General features: G+C 48.1%; 1 protein-coding gene across 2 annotated transcripts in view; it reads right to left on the bottom strand.

The window, feature by feature from the left end:
• The window catches only part of ZNF711 (zinc finger protein 711), a gene marked incomplete at its 5' end in the record, with an annotated part of 86,793 nt that extends 70,728 nt beyond the window's left edge, over nt 1-16,065 (bottom strand). For both annotated transcript variants that reach the window (XM_082263117.1, XM_082263118.1), the window contains 2 exons: nt 1,661-2,188; nt 15,993-16,065. In XM_082263117.1, coding sequence (XP_082119243.1) covers nt 1,661-2,188; nt 15,993-16,065 — 601 coding nt within the window. The remainder of the gene's footprint in view (nt 1-1,660; nt 2,189-15,992) is intronic.
• Nucleotides 16,066-20,521: the final 4,456 nt, after the last annotated feature.

The following is a 20,521-nucleotide window of genomic DNA, read 5'->3' as shown; positions in this document are numbered from 1 at the left end:
GCTGCATTGGATGGGCACTGTTTAGGCTGCATTGGATGGGCATGCACTAGGCTGCAAGTGCCATGCAATCTCCCGGCTGCTGCGGGAGACTTAGGATGTCTGCAGTCGGTGACAGAGCCGCTGCTTCCTGTATAGTTCTGGCTCTGTCACAGGCGGAGTGATATGAAATGCACCCCTCCTCCTCCTGTGACAGGAGCCATACAGGAAGCAGCGGCTTTGCTCTCTACTGCAGTCGCTGCTTCCTCCAGCAGTACCCGTATGACCAGCATTTCCCACCAGCAGTAACCGCACCAGCTGTACCCGCCACTGCCAGCAGTACCCGCCAGCAGTCTGCAAAATAAGTAGAAAAGGTATGTGCATTAGTGTGTGTAAATTGTTGCAATATGATTTTAATAACTAGTTGTGTTTTGTCATAGTATGTGATGTCCTTGTTAATACATGTATGAATAAGGACATGACATTTTCTGGCTGCCTAAGTCACATGTTCTAGGGATGCAACTATCCCCCAACACATAACTGTAAATATCCCAGCATGTGTAGTGTTTCTGACTCCTCCCACCATCACCACTTCAAATCACTGAAGTGGTCATGATGGTTAGAGTGTTCCGGTGTTTAGAGTTGTAAACCTCTGTATACTGATTCCATTTCATTTCATCATCCTCTAATTGTGTTAAATTAGTGCTGGGGGTCGGGGCGTGGCGGCACGGGAAGGGCACGGCAGCGTTTTATTACTTATACCTTAACTATAGAATATATTTTATATGCGGCCCGAGAACATTTCTCTACACTCAATATGGCCAGTGCTGTATTTTGGCCTAGGCCAACAAGGCCCAGGCCTAGGGCGGCACTTTGCAGAGGGGCAGCAAAAAAGTCGCCCCCCCCCTCCACCTGAGACTTTATTGGCCACTGGTTGCTAGAGCCGCCTCTCTCACATCCCTCCTGTCTCTCACTCTCTCTCATCCCCCCTCTCTCTCTCACCCCCCCCTCTCTCACCCCCCCCCCTCTCTCATACCCCCCTCTCTCTCTCATACCCCCCCTCTCTCATCCCCACCTCTCTCTCTCATCCCCCCTCTCTCTCACCCCCCCCCTCTCTCTCTCTCATCCCCCCCCTCTCTCTCTCTCTCTCATCCCCCCTCTCTCTCTCATCCCCCCCCTCTCTCTCTCATCCCCCCTCTCTCTCTCACTCTTTGACACCCTCCCTCTCTTTCATCCCCCCTCTCTCTCTCCCTCACTCCCTCCCTCTCATCCCCCCTCTCTCTCCCTCCCTCACCCACCCCCTCTCACCCCCCCCCCCCTCTTGTGAGATCTCAGGGGTTCATGCTGGGACTTGTAGTCCTTCAATTTTGGAAGGAGTCACATCCGTTAAAAAAAGAGTGGGGCAAATTTACAAAGGAGGGGGGCGCCCAATTTTAGTTTTGCCTAGGGCAGCACAAAATCAAAATACACCACTGAATGTGGCCCAGAGAAGCCAAAAGGTTGGACACCCATGAGCTACATGAATAATTTGCCCTTACTCAAGATGGCCACTGGGGGGTGTTTTTCAAAGTGATTTCTCAACAAAATAAAGCAGACATGGAGACATGGATGGATGGGGGGAGTTTGCTTTGAATATTGAAAAAGAATTAACAAAAAAAAACATCATCTCTGAAGTTTGACTTACATGATATCATTAGATAATCCTCAGAAGCCCCCTTTAAATCATCCTCTTCCTCCTCAGTTTTGACGCTCACCGAGGATCCTGAAGGTGCGTGGATAATGGCGTCCGAATCGCAACTTGCCACCAAAACCTCTTGTGAGACCAGGGTGGGCGAATGAGACCCAGACAAGCCGTCCCGTACCACCTGTGCCAGCTGACCATCGCTGTCACTAACCAGGTCAGCGACAAACACTTGGTCAGGGACGGTGACGGTTTCGGTAATGATGTCAGACTCCAGAACGTTATGGCTGCTGTCTAACTCCTCCTCGATCGCCACGTCCGTTTCTAGGACCGCCTCCGGAACGATGACATTCTCTGTGATGATGTCGGCTTCGGTGATAATATCCGGACCTTGGACCACTTCATCCGACATCTCGTCGTGCTCCAGCATGATGTCGTCATCCGTGATGACATTGGAAACCAAGACGCCTTGCGGGACTGAGACGACGATGTGGTCGCCATCGATGTGGGCGGTGCCGGCCATCCCGGCCACTGTGGGGACAGACAAAAATATTAAAAAATTCTTACAACTCAAACTTTTACCTGAATTGCTTATGAAAAACACAGATTTTGACAATGACAAAATAACAAATTGTTAGAGAAACAGATCAGGCTGAGCTTCTGTCTCAATATCCCTGAATGAAAGCTCAACTCAGGGCAAAATGTTTTTTTCTTTCAAAGATTTTTTATTAAGTTTTAACAAAACAAAATCCATCAACAGATAACAGCATTTAGCCATATACAGTGCCTTGCAAAAGTATTCGGCCCCCTTGAACTTTTCGACCTTTTGCCACATTTCAGGCTTCAAACATAAAGATATAAAACTGTCATTTTTTGTGAAGAATCAACAACAAGTGGGACACAATCATGAAGTGGAACAAAATTTATTGGATATTTCAAACTTTGTTAAATAAAAAACTGAAACACTGGGCGTGCAAAATTATTCAGCCCCCTTAAGTTAATACTTTGTAGCGCCACCTTTTGCTGCGATTACAGCTGTAAGTCACTTGGGGTATGTCTCTATTAGTTTTGCACATCGAGAGACTGAAATTTTTGCCCATTCCTCCTTGCACAACAGCTCGAGCTCAGTGAGGTTGGATGGAGAGCGTTTGTGAACAGCAGTTTTCAGTTCTTTCCACAGATTCTCGATTGGATTCAGGTCTGGACTTTGACTTGGCCATTCTAACACCTGGATATGTTTATTTGTGAACCATTCCATTGTAGATTTTGCTTTATGTTTTGGATCATTGTCTTGTTGGAAGACAAATCTCCGTCCCAGTCTCAGGTCTTTTGCAGACTCCATCAGGTTTTCTTCCAGAATGGTCCTGTATTTGGCTCCATCCATCTTCCCATCAATTTTAACCATCTTCCCTGTCCCTGCTGAAGAAAAGCAGGCCCAAACCATGATGCTGCCACCACCATGTTTCACAGTGGGGATGGTGTGTTCAGGGTGATGAGCTGTGTTGCTTTTACGCCAAACATAACGTTTTGCATTGTTGCCAAAAAGTTTGATTTTGGTTTCATCTGAGCAGAGCCCCTTCTTCCACATGTTTGGTGTCTCCCAGGTGGCTTGTGGCAAACTTTAAACAACACTTTTTATGGATATCTTTAAGAAATGGCTTTCTTCTTGCCACTCTTCCATAAACGCCAGATTTGTGCAGTATACGACTGATTGTTGTCCTATGGACAGAGTCTCCCACCTCAGCTGTAGATCTCTGCAGTTCATCCAGAGTGATCATGGGCCTCTTGGCTGCATCTCTGATCAGTCTTCTCCTTGTATGAGCTGAAAGTTTAGAGGGACGGCCAGGTCTTCCTAGATTTGCAGTGGTCTGATACTCCTTCCATTTCAATATTATCGCTTGCACAGTGCTCCTTGGGATGTTTAAAGCTTGGGAAATATTTTTGTATCCAAATCCGGCTTTAAACTTCTCCACAACAGTATCTCGGACCTGCCTGGTGTGTTCCTTGTTCTTCATGATGCTCTCTGCACTTTAAACGGACCTCTGAGACTATCACAGTGCAGGTGCATTTATACGGAGACTTGATTACACACAGGTGGATTCTATTTATCATCATTAGTCATTTAGGTCAACATTGGATCATTCAGAGATCCTCACTGAACTTCTGGAGAGAGTTTGCTGCACTGAAAGTAAAGGGGCTGAATAATTTTGCACTCCCAATTTTTCAGTTTTTTATTTGTTAAAAAAGTTTGAAATATCCAATAAATTTCGTTCCACTTCATGATTGTGTCCCACTTGTTGTTGATTCTTCACAAAAAATTACAGTTTTATATCTTTATGTTTGAAGCCTGAAATGTGGCAAAAGGTCGCAAAGTTCAAGGGGGCCGAATACTTTCGCAAGGCACTGTAAATTGGTAGGTAACTTACAGAAAGCTTCACCATACAAGTTATGTGACCTGTGGAGTGAAAAATGTCAGCCATAAAACAACAATGCAGGTAAAAAGTCTCCTATGGAGGAAGAGCAACGTGAGTAAAAGTAGATCATGCAGTCGGGGGGGGGGGGACCCCCCTGACCCCCAGGCAACCCCAATGGGATCACAATCTGTCGCCCGGAGAGCCAGGAAAGACCCCACTCAAATAAGTGATCAGCAGCAGACTGAGTAGTGAAGCCGGTTCGGATAAGAATCAGGACCGCTTAGCTGATTTGCCAAGGTCTCTGGTGAGGAGCATAAATCAGGAGGGCAGTAACATCTGTGCTCCGATGAGAAGCATAAGTGGTATTTTCAGAAAAAAGGTCCTTGTAGAAGGGAGACCGTAGGAGATCAGGATCAACTAGAATCCTGGCATGGTTACCCTAACAAAAGTAGATACCTACCAACAGGGGTGAAGAAAGGACAGAGAGACCAGGGGGTAAGAGAAGACAAACGGGATAACGGACGAGAAGAAGAAAAGAGAGGGGGGAGAAGAGTAGGGGTGGGATACATATACGACCCGGAGGTCCCAAGATCCACTAATAGTGTGAGATAGACCCCTCAATAGATAAGCGAGGTGTGAGTATAGGCAGCCCAGGGTTCCCAAATAGTCTCTAATTTTTGGTACGTATTCAGGAGACTACTAGATAGTTTTTCTTGGGTCATGATCCAGGAGACTTTTCTTTTAAATAAGGTGAATGAGACCATAGGGCTCTTCCATGCTTTAGCTATAGTCAAATTCGCCCCAGAAGCATGAAATGGATCAACCTTTTTTGACCATTGGCGTTGTTCGGAGCAAAATGTTTTTTTTTTGTCAACTGCTTGTTTTGTCTAGGGAATGGAAGCAGGGCCTGTGCAAACTAGGCAGACACCTAGGGCGCATTTTCCTAGGGGCAGACATGTTTCCGCACTCTCTCTATCATGAATGATCCTTGTGAGCTGAGGGGAGGGGCGGCCGTGGGGGGAGGAAGAAGGGGCAGTGGAAGATGCCAGGTGTCTTGGGCAGTGCGGAATTACCAGGCCCTGGCTTTCCAACACTGTTAGGGGGCCCAAAGAGGCAGGAAGTGAGTCCACCAGAGTGCTGCCTGAATGATGATCCTCTTTGGCTGGAGCTGAGCGGCCTTAACCCCGGGCAGGAAGTGACTCTCTGCACTGAGCTGGTGGGCAGCCGTTTATTTCCCTGGGTCGGTATTAAGCAGGAAGCTGAGGAGAGCTGAACCTGAGCTCGGCACTGGAGGGCGGAACCTTTACTGGGGCAGAAGCAACGAGGCACCGGAAGGGTCTGAGGATGTTGGTGATGAAGGAGGTGCGGAGCTCTCTGACTGCTGCTTCTCCCTCCACCAGTAGACGGTTGGAGCTGTGGTGAGCACTGTGGTCCAGGAGAGGAGCGTCCTGGGAGAAGGAATCAGCAGGATCACAGAGAAAGGGGGGCAGAGTGGGGGCCACTCTCTTCATACCGCCCGGTGAGTGTGCCCAGAACAGGGGATCGGGATCCCTGGGTGTTACATGGAGCATCCCTGGTATGAAAGGGAATCAGGGTCATCAGGTGTGACATGGGGGATAGGGGTCACCGGGTGTAACAGGGGTTCGGGGTCACCAGGTGAGCCATGAGGAATTGGGGTCCCTGGGTGTGCCATGGGGGAATTGGGTCCCCAGGTGTGACACAGAGAAACATTAGGGTCCCCAGGTGCGACATGGAGGAACATCAGGGTCTGACACAGAGGAACATTGGGGTCACTGGGTATGACATGGAGGGAACACAGGGTCCCTGGGTGTGACATGGAGGAACATTGGGGTCAGTGGATAGGACAGCATGACATGGAGGAATATTGGGGTACCAAGGTGTGACATGGAAAAATATCAAAGTCCCTGGGTGTGACATGGAGGGACATCAGGATCCCCGGGTGTGACATGGAGGAATATGGGGGTCACTAGGTATGAGAGCATAACATGGAGGAAGCATCAGATCAGGGTCACTGGGTATGACATAGAGGAGTTTTTAACCATTTCCCTTTTTTTGGGGGGGGCCCAAGTAGCTGATCTTGCCTAGGGCGTAAAATAGTCTAGCACCGGCTCTGAATGGAAGAAAACTGTTTATTCACCTGATCCTCCACTCTACCTGTTAATGGCGCTCCCCCAAGAGCAAGCAGTGGACTGTTCCTGATGTTCTCATGTCCAGAGCAGGTCTATGGGTATGATGACTCAGGAACAGTCCAATGCCCAAGAATGCTAGACTACGGGGAGGGGGACAGGAGCCACAGGAGCCAATCTTGTGCTGGGGAAATCAGAGGATTAGGTAAGCATATCTCCATTCTCCAAACCCCCAGACTAGTGGTCTCCAAAATGTGGCCCCCTTTACTTGCCTTTATCTGGCCCTTGGGGCACTATTCCACCAACTGACACCAATGATAGGGCACCATTCCCCCCACTGACACTGTCAATGAGGCACTATTCCTCCCAATAAAACAAATGATGGGGCACTGATGCTGGGGCATTTTCTACTCCCACTGGCCACAGTCTGCCCCCCCCCCCTCAAGCTTGAAGGACAGTAAACTGGCCCCTTGCTTACAATGTTTGGGGACCCCTGTCCTAGACAAAAATAAGCAGTTGACCTGTGCAGTGCACGCACAACCCCACTGCATGGGAAAACTTTTTTCTGCCTGGAGTTGGGCTTGAAGCATTGCCCCTCGCCCTCAGTGCTTTAGTGCCGGTTCACACTACCGCGGCACGACTTCGGGGGCGATCTGTGAAGTCGCGTGCACCGTGACTTCAGTGCGACTGGCACGGACTTCATATAATGAATGTCAATGCAAGTCGCTCCGGTGTCGCCCCGAAGTAGTACAGGAACTATTTTCTAAGTCGGAGCGACTTGAGTCGCTCCTATTAGAAAGGTTCCTGTAGCACTGAATGGACCGCGACTTGTCAGGCTGACAAGTCGCCTGACAAGTTGCGGTAGTGTGAATGGGCACTTAAACTTTTTTCTCCCTTCATTTTATTTATTTGTTCTATGTTTAATGTCTACAACTCTACTCTTTTCTTAAAAAAATTATCTAAACTCAGGAATAAAAATGAGATTATTGTACTCATTTCTTGGAGTCCCCTGTGGGACACAGGAAGTCTCAAACCTTAACGTTCTACTGACACCTACAGGAGAATTTAAAAATGCAGGTGAGCCTATCATAACCCCTCCTATGACCAGCATGCCTCAGTTTTGTAGCAAATCAGTACCAAGAGTATGACCAAAAACAGAGGGTGGTACCTGTGTCCCTCAATGGTCTCCAAGAAAAGGATTTTACAAAAAGAGTACAAAAATCCTATATTCTTTCTCATCCATGGAGTAAAACATGAGGTTTAAGACCTTTGGGATGTTCAAAAGTGGGCTGGCCAAGGGGTGGACAACAACAAACCGATACTAACAACCGACACTAACAACCGATACTAACAACCGATACTAACAGGCCCAAGAAAGAACCAACAGAACTGGGTACTGCCTGCAGCTCAAAGAGGTACAGTGCCTTGCGAAAGTATTCTGCCCCCTTGAACTTTGCGACCTTTTGCCACATTTCAGGCTTCAAACATAAAGATATAAAACTGTAATTTTTTATGAAGAATCAACAACAAGTGGGACAAAATCATGAAGTGGAATGAAATTTATTGGATATTTCAAACTCTGTTAACAAATAAAAAACTGAAAAATTGGGCGTGCAAAATTATTCAGCCCCCTTAAGTTAATACTTTGTAGCGCCACCTTTTGCTGCGATTACAGCTGTAAGTCGCTTGGGGTATGTCTCTATCAGTTTTGCCCATTCCTCCTTGCAAAACAGCTCGAGCTCAGTGAGGTTGGATGGAGAGCGTTTGTGAACAGCAGTTTTCAGTTCTTTCCACAGATTCTCGATTGGATTCAGGTCTGGACTTTGACTTGGCCATTCTAGCACCTGGATATGTTTATTTGTGAACCATTCCATTGTAGATTTTGCTTTATGTTTTGGATCATTGTCTTGTTGGAAGACAAATCTCCGTCCTAGTCTCAGGTCTTTTGCAGACTCCATCAGGTTTTCTTCCAGAATGGTCCTGTATTTGGCTCCATCCATCTTCCCATCAATTTTAACCATCTTCCCTGTCCCTGCTGAAGAAAAGCAGGCCCAAACCATGATGCTGCCACCACCATGTTTCACAGTGGGGATGGTGTGTTCAGGGTGATGAGCTGTGTTGCTTTTACACCAAACATAACGTTTTGCATTGTTGCCAAAAATTTCGATTTTGGTTTCATCTGAGCAGAGCCCCTTCTTCCACATGTTTGGTGTCTCCCAGGTGGCTTGTGGCAAACTTTAAACTACACTTTTTATGGATATCTTTAAGAAATGGCTTTCTTCTTGCCACTCTTCCATAAAGGGCAGATTTGTGCAGTATACGACTGATTGTTGTCCTATGGACAGAGTCTCCCACCTCAGCTGTAGATCTCTGCAGTTCATCCAGAGTGATCATGGGCCTCTTGGCTGCATCTCTGATCAGTCTTCTCCTTGTATGAGCTGAAAGTTTAGAGGGACGGCCAGGTCTTCGTAGATTTGCAGTGGTCTGATACTCCTTCCATTTCAATATTATGGCTTGCACAGTGCTCCTTGGGATGTTTAAAGCTTGGGAAATCTTTTTGTATCCAAATCCAGCTTTAAACTTCTCCACAACAGTATCTCGGACCTGCCTGGTGTGTTCCTTGTTCTTCATGATGCTCTCTGCGCTTTAAACGGACCTCTGAGACTATCACAGTGCAGGTGCATTTATACGGAGACTTGATTACACACAGGTGGATTCTATTTATCATCATTAGTCATTTAAGTCAACATTGGATCATTCAGAGATCCTCACTGAACTTCTGGAGAGAGTTTGCTGCATTGAAAGTAAAGGGGCTGAATAATTTTGCACGCCCAATTTTTTAGTTTTTTTTTTGTTAACAAAGTGTGAAATATCCAATAAATTTCATTCCACTTCATGATTGTGTCCCACTTGTTGTTGATTCTTCACAAAAAATTACAGTTTTATATCTTTATGTTTGAAGCCTGAAATGTGGCAAAAGGTCGCAAAGTTCAAGGGGGCCGAATACTTTCGCAAGGCACTGTATTTGAAGGACCTTATGCCGAACGCTGGCATCAGATGAAGAGAAGAGAGTAAAAAGAACCCCAAGAAATTCTTTAAGTATATAAACAGTAAGAAAGCGAGGCCAGAACACATTGGCCCCATAAAAGATGATAAAGGAAATTTGGCCACAGAGGACAGAGAGAAGGCGAAAGTGTTAAATAAATTCTTCTCTTCAGTCTTCACAAATCAATCGGGGGGCTACACTAACCCAGCTTGTAAGGCCAAACTAAACAACACACCTCAGGAAATACCGCCATGGCTAACAGAAGATAGACTTAGAACTAAACTAGAGAAACTTAACATAAATAAATCACCGGGACCGGATGGCTTGCACCCGAGGGTTCTTAAAGAGCTCAGCCAGGTGATTGCCAGACCATTATTCTTGATCTTTAAGGATAGTCTACAGACGGGTACGGTGCCAGCTGATTGGAAAAAAGCCAACGTGGTACCAATATTTAAGAAGGGGCCGAGATGTATCCCGGGTAACTATAGGCCGGTCAGCCTAACATCTGTAGTCTGCAAGATTTTGGAGGGGATGTTCAGGGACCACATATTCTTTATTAGGCTTGGACAATGGTGTGACTGAGTCATTTAGAGATAGTGGAACAAGAAGCTGGTGAACCCTTTTAAGGTCCGTCAGAAATGACAAACAGGGACTCTGAAGGAAGTGGCTGAGAGAGGCAGACTATCACAGCTTGAGCCATATGCAGACAATGGAGGGACATTTCTAAGGGTTCAGCATCCACCCGAATAGGTGTTACCTCTGGATAGTTAAAAATACGCTGGGGTTTATTTAATAAAGGCAAATCCACTGTCCACTGCACAAGTGCAATAGGAAGTGCATTCCCTGTAGATCTGAGCTGGACAATCAAGGAAAATAAAAAACAGCATTTTTGCTTGCAAATGATTGGATGATAGAATCAGCAGAGCTTCCCCCTCATTTCAGATCTTCCCTTCAGATCTACAGCGACTGCACTTCCAAGTGCACTTGCAGTGCATAGTGGATTTGCCTTTAGTAAATCAACCCCATGGCCTACACCGACTGTTTGCTCAAGAGGAGGTTGTCCAAGTATTCCACAACAAGGATGCCACAAAAGCCCAACAGGGCTATTAATGGGGCCAGCACCTTGGTACAGAAGAGTCCGGAGGACAGGGCCACAAACAGCTAGTGCCCCGTCTTAGAACTTTGAAACAAGTTGCCAGGGGTCATTGAAAGAAGACCGCCAAGACCGACACCTGGCCCTTGATGGTACTCAAGGCCAATTTCTGCTCAACCACTGTTGAAGGAAGGTTAAAGCCCCGTACACACGAGTCGAAATTCGGCTGGGAATTTTCGTCCGACGACCGATCTGCCGATTTTCGGCTTGTTAGTATGATGCTTCCGACAACCGACTCCGACTTTTCGCCCGAAAAAATTCTGGTGTGCAGGCTATAAAATTTTTGTCCTCCGTCAAAACACGTCCGATTTTCGAGCAGTCAGTACAGATTTCGACAGGGAAAAATCTTATGAGAAAGACTGGGCATGCTCAGAGATGAAAGAACACAAAGAAAGCAAACCAACACATGACATCACTTCTGAAGTAGAATTTTGTCGTGCGGGAAAATTCGTGTGCAGTCTAGGCACATTCCAACCAACAAAACACAACTCTGGACAAAAGACGGACGTCTGTTCGGCGGAAATTCGTTGCGTGTGTACTAGGCTTAAGACCCAAGCCACCGAGAAAGAGCGAGGCTGAACACCAAGCGACTCAAACCACGAAATGTACGCTTTCCACGTACGATGGTAAATCTTCCAAGAGCTAGACTTCCTAGTTTTCAGCAGTGTTGGGTTCAATGACCCAGGCAAACCTCTATCCTTCAGCACCTGGCTTTCAACAGCCAAGCCGTCAAAGCCAGTGACTGTAAAGCAGGATGGAAGATTGGCCCTTGGGACAGCAGATCCTCCCTGAGAGGCAGTCTCCAAGGGACGTTGGCGACCAGCCGCACCAGGTTGGCATACCAAGACTGGCGAGGCCAGTCCAGAGCTACTAGAATGACCAGAATCCCTTCTGCCTCGATCCTGCGCAAGAGTCTGGGCAGAAGCTTGAGAGGAGAGAAGGCATAATTATTATGATTATTAGTTAGGCTTGTTACATGCGTCCATGGGTGGATCATCTGGTCTGAGGGAGTGTCCCCACTGTGTCCAATAGAGGAGGCCTGTTGGGCAGTGGAGGAAACCCAGCCAGTGACACACAGGCTTTTGTAGCTGTCCCAGTGGGTTGGTACAAACAGTGGTGCATCCTGGGATAGGCTATAAAAACCAGGGGAACATGTGGGAGGGGGTTTTTGGGCGGGAAGCCAACTCCCAGAAGGAGGGTATGGCTGTTTCTCCTGCAGGTGGTCACAGGCAGTCGGCCTGGTGAACCTGAAGGTGTTGCTGAACGCAGAGGTCCGGTGGATGCTGACAAGTGTAGTTTGGAGGCAACGGTGACTCTGGAAAAACAGTGTCCATGAGTACAGAGGAACTTGCCCAGGGGTCTGCCAGGAAGGGGACCCCTCCAGAAGCTAGGGTCGGCGGACGGGGCACACAGGCATTGAGAGGAAAGGGGGTGCCAGTTTCAGAACCCTGAAGAGAATATTTACACAGGAACATTTACCTTCATTTAGTGGCAAAGTGAAGCAGCGGCCTTGCCGCATTCTACAGTAAGCTGTCCCTCAGACTGTGAATAGTTAATAGTTGGAGTATCCCACTCATCCCTTCTCCTATCCAAGTTCTCAATAAAACCACAGAAAACCAACACCCCCTGGATTGATTGACCGAGCCAAGATCTTTTAATGCGGTTATCTGCTGTCAGTTGCTAAGGGTAACCCAGGGGAATCCAGAAAGTGTAATTCTCAGCAGTCCTCTAGGGGGCAGTGCTACACTAATATGCAAGAAGCTGTATAAATTAGGGTTAGTGTGCCTTTCATGAATTTGTTTCCAGCTACAGTTGCTGTTATTAAACCTCCCTTCTTTGTTGGAAATGTATTGCCTGGTCTTTCGTTACTTTTCTACATCAACAGATATACAGTATCTCACAAAAGTAAGTACACCCCTCACATTTTTGTAAATATTTTATTCTATCTTTTCATGTGACAACACTGAAGAAATGACACTTTGCTACAATGTAAAGTAGTGAGTGTACAGCTTGTATAACAGTGTAAATTTACTGTCCCCTCAAAATAACTCAACACACAGCCATTAATGTCTAAACCGCTGGCAACATAAGTCAGTACACCCCTAATTGAAAATGACCAAATTGGGCCCAAAGTGTCAATATTTTGTGTGGTCACCATTATTTTCCAGCACTGCCTTAACCCTCTTGGGCATGGAGTTCACCAGAGCTTCACAGGTTGTCACTGGAGTCCTCTTCCCCTCCCCCATGATGACATCACAGAGCTGGTGGATGTTAGAGACCTTGCGCTCCTCCACCTTCTGTTTGAGGATTCCCACAGATGCTCAGTAGGGTTTAGGTCTGGAGACATGCTTGGCCAGTCCATCACCTTTACCCTCAGCTTCTTTAGCAGGGCAGTGGTTGTCTTGGAGGTGTTTGGGGTCGTTATGTTGGAATACTGCCCTGTGGCTCAGTGTTGGGGGTAACGAGTTACAATGTACCGCGTTACATTAACTACATTACTTCTTTTGGTAACGTAGTAACGTAACGCGTTACATTCATAACATCGGTAACAAAATTACTTTACTCGGCTTGAGTAACACGCTTTCCTGCGTTACCCAAGCTGTTGACAACTCGCGCGGGCCGAGGAGGAGGCGGGAGGACTGAGGAGACGCGGGGGATCGTGTGGCTGAGGAGGAGAGCGGGAGGACTGAGGAGAAGACGCCCACCACTGCAGGTAAGTGTACTGGTCTCTCTGGCGTGGTCACTTTGGCATTGAAAGGGGGCACGCTGTGGTCAATCTGGGGACACGCTGTGGTCACTCTGGCATTGAAAGGGGGCACACTGTGGTCAATCTGGGGGCATGCTGTGGTCACTTTGGCATTGAAAGGGGGCACGCTGTGGTCACTCTGGCATTGAAAGGAGGCACGCTGTGGTCAATCGGGGGGCACGCTGTGGTCAATCTGGGGGCACGCTGTGGTCAATCTGGGGGCACGCTGTGGTCACTCTGGCATTGAAAGGGGGCACGCTGTGGTCACTCTGGCATTGAAAGGAGGCACGCTGTGGTCAATCTGGGGGCACGCTGTGGTCAATCTGGGGGCACGCTGTGGTCACTCTGGCATTGAAAGGGGGCACACTGTGGTCAATCGGGGGGCACGCTGTGGTCAATCTGGGGGCACGCTGTGGTCAATCTGGGGGCACGCTGTGGTCAATCTGGGGGCACGCTGTGGTCACTCTGGCATTGAAAGGGGGCACGCTGTGGTCACTCTGGCATTGAAAGGAGGCACGCTGTGGTCAATCTGGGGGCACGCTGTGGTCAATCTGGGGGCACGCTGTGGTCACTCTGGCATTGAAAGGGGGCACGCTGTGGTCACTCTGGCATTGAAAGGAGGCACGCTGTGGTCAATCTGGGGGCACGCTGTGGTCACTCTGGCATTGAAAGGGGGCACACTGTGGTCAATCGGGGGGCACGCTGTGGTCAATCTGGGGGCACGCTGTGGTCAATCTGGGGGCACGCTGTGGTCACTCTGGCATTGAAAGGGGGCACGCTGTGGTCACTCTGGCATTGAAAGGAGGCACGCTGTGGTCAATCTGGGGGCACGCTGTGGTCACTCTGGCATTGAAAGGGGGCACACTGTGGTCAATCGGGGGGCACGCTGTGGTCAATCTGGGGGCACGCTGTGGTCAATCTGGGGGCACGCTGTGGTCAATCTGGGGGCACGCTGTGGTCACTCTGGCATTGAAAGGGGGCACGCTGTGGTCACTCTGGCATTGAAAGGAGGCACGCTGTGGTCAATCTGGGGGCACGCTGTGGTCAATCTGGGGGCACGCTGTGGTCACTCTGGCATTGAAAGGGGGCACGCTGTGGTCACTCTGGCATTGAAAGGGGGCACACTGTGGTCAATCGGGGGGCACGCTGTGGTCAATCGGGGGGCACGCTGTGGTCAATCGGGGGGCACGCTGTGGTCAATCGGGGGGCACGCTGTGGTCAATCTGGGGGCACGCTGTGGTCACTCTGGCATTGAAAGGGGGCACACTGTGGTCAATCGGGGGGCACGCTGTGGTCAATCGGGGGGCACGCTGTGGTCAATCGGGGGGCACGCTGTGGTCAATCGGGGGGCACGCTGTGGTCAATCTGGGGGCACACTGTGGTCACTCTGGCATTGAAAGGGGGCACACTGTGGTCATATATATATATATATATATAAATAAAACAATAAATATTGTATTGTTTTTTTGTGTACTACAAACAAATATGCGCATTGGAATTTGTTCATTTTTTTTCAAAAGTAAAGTAATAAGTAGTGAAGTTACTTTTCAAATGCAGTAACTAGTAAAGTAATCTCATTACTATTTACAGAAGTAACTAGTTACATTTTTTGAGTAACTACCCCAACACTGCCCTGCCCCCCAGTCTCTGAAGGGAGGGGATCATGCTCTGCTTCAGTATGTCACAGTACATGTTGGCATTCATGGTTCCCTCAATGATCTGTAGCTCCCCAGTGCCGGCAGCACTCATGCAGCCCCAGACCATGACACTCCCACCACCATGCCTGACTGTAGGAAGACACACTTGTCTTTGTACTCCTCACCTGGTTGCCCCCACACACGCCTGACACCATCTGACACCAAATAAGTTTATCTTGGTCTCATCAGAGCACAGGAGATGGTTCCAGTAATCCATGTCCTTAGTCTGCTTGTCTTCAGCAAACTGTTTGCAGGCTTTCTTGTCCATCATCTTTAGAAGAGGCTTCCTTCTGGGATGACAGCCATGCAGACCAATTTGATGCAGTGTGCGGTGTATGGTCTGAGCACTGACAGGCTGACCCCTCCCCCCCCCCTTCAACCTCTGCAGCAATGCTGGCAGCACTCATACGTCTATTTCCCAAAGACAACCTCTGGATATGACGCTGAGCACGGCACTCAACTTCTTTGGTTGACCATGGTGAGGCCTGTTCTGAGTGGAACCTGTCCTGGTAAACCGCTGTATGGTCTTGGCCACCGTGCTGCAGCTCAGTTTCAGGGTCCTGGCAATCTTCTTATAGCCCTAGGCCATCTTTATGTAGAGTAACAATTCTTTTTTTCAGATCCTCAGAGAGTTCTTTGCCATGGGGTGCCATGTTGAACTTCCAGTGACCAGTATGAGAGAGTGAGAGCGATAACGCCAAATTTAACACACCTGCCCCCCATTCACACCTGAGACCTTGTAACACTAACGAGTCACATGACACCGGGGAGGGAAAATGGCAAATTGGGCCCAATTTGGACATTGTCACTTAGGGGTGTACTGACTTTTGTTGCCAGCGGTTTAGACATTAATGGCTGTGTGTTGAGTTATTTTGAGGGGACAGTAAATTTACACTGTTATACAAGCTGTACACTCACTACTTTACATTGTAGCAAAGTCTCATTTCTTCAGTGTTGTCACATGAAAAGATAGAATAAAATAGTTACAGAAATGTGAGGGGTGTACTTACTTTTGTGAGATACTGTGGGCGTTGCTTTGAGTTCAGACAAAATTGCAGCAAAATTGTGAGAGTTTTAGGTGACAGAAGTGTGAAAGGGGCGGTTATCAGTTCTGTGATAGGAGGGGACTTACCGAAGTCCTGCATGATCATAGTGTGGGGGATGGTGGGGTCCCGAGTCTGCAGATCCACTCCTCCGACATCCATGGTGTCCAAATCATTGACAGAACCTATAGGGGGGCAGAGGGAGGAGTTATCACCAATACAGCATTAGGACCAGTGCTGGGACAAGGTCCCCCCCCCTCCCCATGATATGTGTCCCCCCCACAAATACACTGACCACTAATCAGCCTACTTACTCCCTAAGCGTACATTTCCCCTCCCACTACAAATCCACCCTGAAAAAATCCCCCACCTCTGCACAAATCTTTGCCTCCCCCCCAAAAAAAAGAAATACATCCCCTTCTACTACAACGAATCTCCCCCGCCTACTTTGAATCTCCCACTCCTAGCACAAATCCCCCCCCCCCCCCAATTCCTTCTCCTAGCACAACCCCCCCCCCCCCCACACACACACACTTTAACTCCCCCTCCTAGCACAAATCCTCTCACTCCAAAATTTCCCCTCCTAGTAAACATCCCGTCCACTTCAAATCCTCCCAGAACAACTCCCCTCTCCAAATCCCCCCTCCTAGCACACATTTCCCCCCAAATCCCCCCCCCCAGCACACATTTCCCCCCCAAATCTCCCCTCAGAGCACACATTCCCCCCCAAATCTCCCCTCCTATTACACATTCCCCCCCCCAATTCCCCCCCTAACACACATCCCCCCCCCCAATCCCCCCTCCTAGCACACGTTCCCCCCAAATCCCCCCTCCTAGCACACATTCCCCCCCAAACCCCCCCTCCTAGCACACATTCCCCCCCAAATCCCCCTCACAGCACACATTCCCCCCCAAATCTCCCCTCCTAGCACACATTTCCCCCCCCCCAATTCCCCCCCTAACACACATTCCCCCCCCAATCCCCCCTCCTAGCACACGTTCCCCCCAAATCCCCCCTCCTAGCACACATTCCCCCCCAAATCCCCCCTCCTAGCAGACATTCCCCCCCCCAAATCCCCCCTCACAGCACACATTCCCCCCCCAAATCCCCCTTCCTAGCACATATTCCCCCTCAAATCCCCCCTCCTAGCACACATTCCCCCTCAAATCCCCCCCTCCTAGCACACATTCCCCCCCAAACCCCCCCTCCTAGCACACATTCCCCCCCAAATCCCCCTCACAGCACACATTCCCCCCCAAATCTCCCCTCCTAGCACACATTTCCCCCCCCCAATTCCCCCCCTAACACACATTCCCCCCCCCAATCCCCCCTCCTAGCACACGTTCCCCCCAAATCCCCCCTCCTAGCACACATTCCCCCCCAAATCCCCCCTCCTAGCAGACATTCCCCCCCCCAAATCCCCCCTCACAGCACACATTCCCCCCCCAAATCCCCCTTCCTAGCACATATTCCCCCTCAAATCCCCCTCCTAGCACACATTCCCCCTCAAATCCCCCCCCTCCTAGCACACATTCCCCCTCAAATCCCCCCTCCTAGCACAAATCCCCCCCAAATCCCCCCTCCTAGCACACATTACCCCCCAAATCTCCCCTCCTAGCATACATTCCCCCCCCAAATCCCCCTTCCTAGCACACATTCACCCCACCCCCAAATCCCCCCTCCTAGCATAAATCCTCTAACTCCAAAATTTCCCCGTCCAACCACACCCCCCCCCCCCCCGACACTTCAAACCCCCTGCTAGCACAAATCCTCTAGCCCTAAAATTTCCCCTCCTAGTAAACATCCCCCCTCCTAGCACAAATCCTCTCACTCCAAAATGTCCCCTCCTAGTAAACATCCCCCCTCCCAGCACACTTTCCCCCCACCCCCCCAAAAAAAAAAATCCCACCTCCTAGCATAAATCCTCTCACTCCAAAATTTCCACTCCAACTGCACATCCTCCCTCCCCCACTTAAAAAGTAACCCCCCCCCCCCCCCATCCCAGCACAAATCCCCCTTCAGCACAAATCGTTACCCCTCCCCATCCCCCAAACCCCCCCCCCCCCCAGCTGAAATGCCCCCCCCCTGAACTGAATGGTGGGGGTATAATATGATACACATGGGTTATTGATCAGGGAACTGAATGGTGGGGGTATAATATGATACACATGGGTTATTGATCAGGGAACTGAATGGTGGGGGGGGGGGGGGGTATAATATGATACACATGGGTTATTGATCAGGGAACTGAATGGGGGGGGGGGTATAATATGATACACATGGGTTATTGATCAGGGAACTGAATGGTGGGGGTATAATATGATACACATGGGTTATTGATCAGGAAACTGAATGGTGGGGGGTATAATATGATACACATGGTTATTGATCAGGGACTGAATGGTGGGGGGGTATAATATGATACACATGGGTTATTGATCAGGGAACTGAATGGTGGGGGGTATAATATGATACACATGGGTTATTGATCAGGAAACTGAATGGTGGGGGGTATAATATGATACACATGGGTTATTGATCAGGGGACTGAATGGTGGGGGGGTATAATATGATACACATGGGTTATTGATCAGGAAACTGAATGGTGGGGGGGTATAATATGATACACATGGGTTATTGATCAGGGGAACTGAATGGTGGGGGTATAATATGATAGACATGGGTTTATTGATCAGGGAACTGAATGGTGGGGGTATAATATGATAGACATGGGTTATTGATCAGGGAACTGAATGGTGGAGGGTATAATATGATACACATGGATTATTGATCAGGGACTGAATGGCGGGGGGTATAATATGATACACATGGATTATTGATCAGGGAACTGAATGGTGGAGGGTATAATATGATACACATGGGTTATTGATCAGGGAACTGAATGGCGGGGGGTATAATATGATACACGTGGGTTATTGATCAGGAAACTGAATGGTTGGGGTATAATATGATACACATGGGTTATTGATCAGGGAAGTGAATGGTGGGGTATAATATGATACACATGGGTTATTGATCAGGGAACTGAATGATGGGGGTATAATATGATACACATGGGTTATTGATCAGGAAACTGAATGGTGGGGGGTATAATATGATACACATGGGTTATTGATCAGGGAAATGAATGGTGGGGGGTATAATATGATACACATGGTTATTGATCAGGGAACTGAATGGTGGGGGGTATAATATGATTCACAAGGGTTATTGATCAGGGAACTGAATGGTGGGGGGTATAATATGATTCACATGGGTTATTGATCAGGGAACTGAATGGTGGGGGGTATAATATGATTCACAAGGGTTATTGATCAGGGAACTGAATGGTGGGGGTATAATATGAAACACATGGGTTATTGATCAGGGAAGTGAATGGTGGGGGTATAATATGATACACATGGGTTATTGATCAGGGAAACTGAATGATAGGGGTATAATATGATACACATGGGTTATTGATCAGGGAACTGAATGGGTGGGGGGGGTATAATATGATACACATGGGTTATTGATCAGGGAACTGAATGGTGGGGGTATAATATTGATACACATGGGTTATTGATCAGGGAACTGAATGGGGGGGGGTATAATATGGTACACATGGGTTATTGATCAGGGAACTGAATGGTGGGGGGTATAATATGATACACATGGGTTATTGATCAGGAAACTTAATGGTGGGGGTATAATATAATACACATGGGTTATTGATCAGGGAACTGAATGGTGGGGGTATAATATGATACACATGGGTTATTGATCAGGGAACTGAATGATGGAGGGTATAATATGATACACATTGGGTTATTGATCAGGGAACTGAATGGTGGAGGGGTATAATATGATACACATGGGTTATTGATCAGGGAACTGAATGGTGGAGGGTATAATATGATACACATGGGTTATTGATCAGGGAACTGAATGATGGGGGGTATAATATGATACACATGGGTTATTGATCAGGGAACTGAATGGTGGTGGGGTATAATATGATACACATGGGTTATTGATCAGGGAAATGAATGATGGGGGGTATAATATGATACACATGGGTTATTGATCAGGGAACTGAATGGTGGAGGGGTATAATATGATACACATGGGTTATTGATCAGGGAACTGAATGGTGGAGGGGTATAATATGATACACATGGGTTATTGATCAGGGAAATGAATGATGGGGGGTATAATATGATACACATGGGGTTATTGATCAGGGAAATGAATGATGGGGGGTATAATATGATACACATGGGTTATTGATCAGGGAACTGAATGGGGGGGGGGGGGGTATAAAATGATACACATGGGTTATTGATCAGGGAACTGAATGGGGGGGTATAATATGATACACATGGGTTATTGATCAGGGAAATGAATGGTGGGGGGTATAATATGATACACATGGGTTATTGATCAGGGAACTGAATGATGGGGGTATAATATGATACACATGGGTTATTGATCAGGGAACTGAATGAAGAGGGGTATAATATGATACACATGGTTATTGATCAGGGGACTGACATGGTTGGGGGTATAATATGGTACACATGGGTTATTGATCAGGGAACTGAATGGTGGGGGTAT

This window comes from Pelophylax lessonae, assembly GCF_965119305.1.
Source record: "Pelophylax lessonae genome assembly, chromosome: 7".
Lineage (NCBI taxonomy): Eukaryota > Metazoa > Chordata > Amphibia > Anura > Ranidae > Pelophylax > Pelophylax lessonae.
Note: the sequence above shows the minus strand (reverse complement) of the source record. Positions and strands in the feature narration are given on the sequence as shown.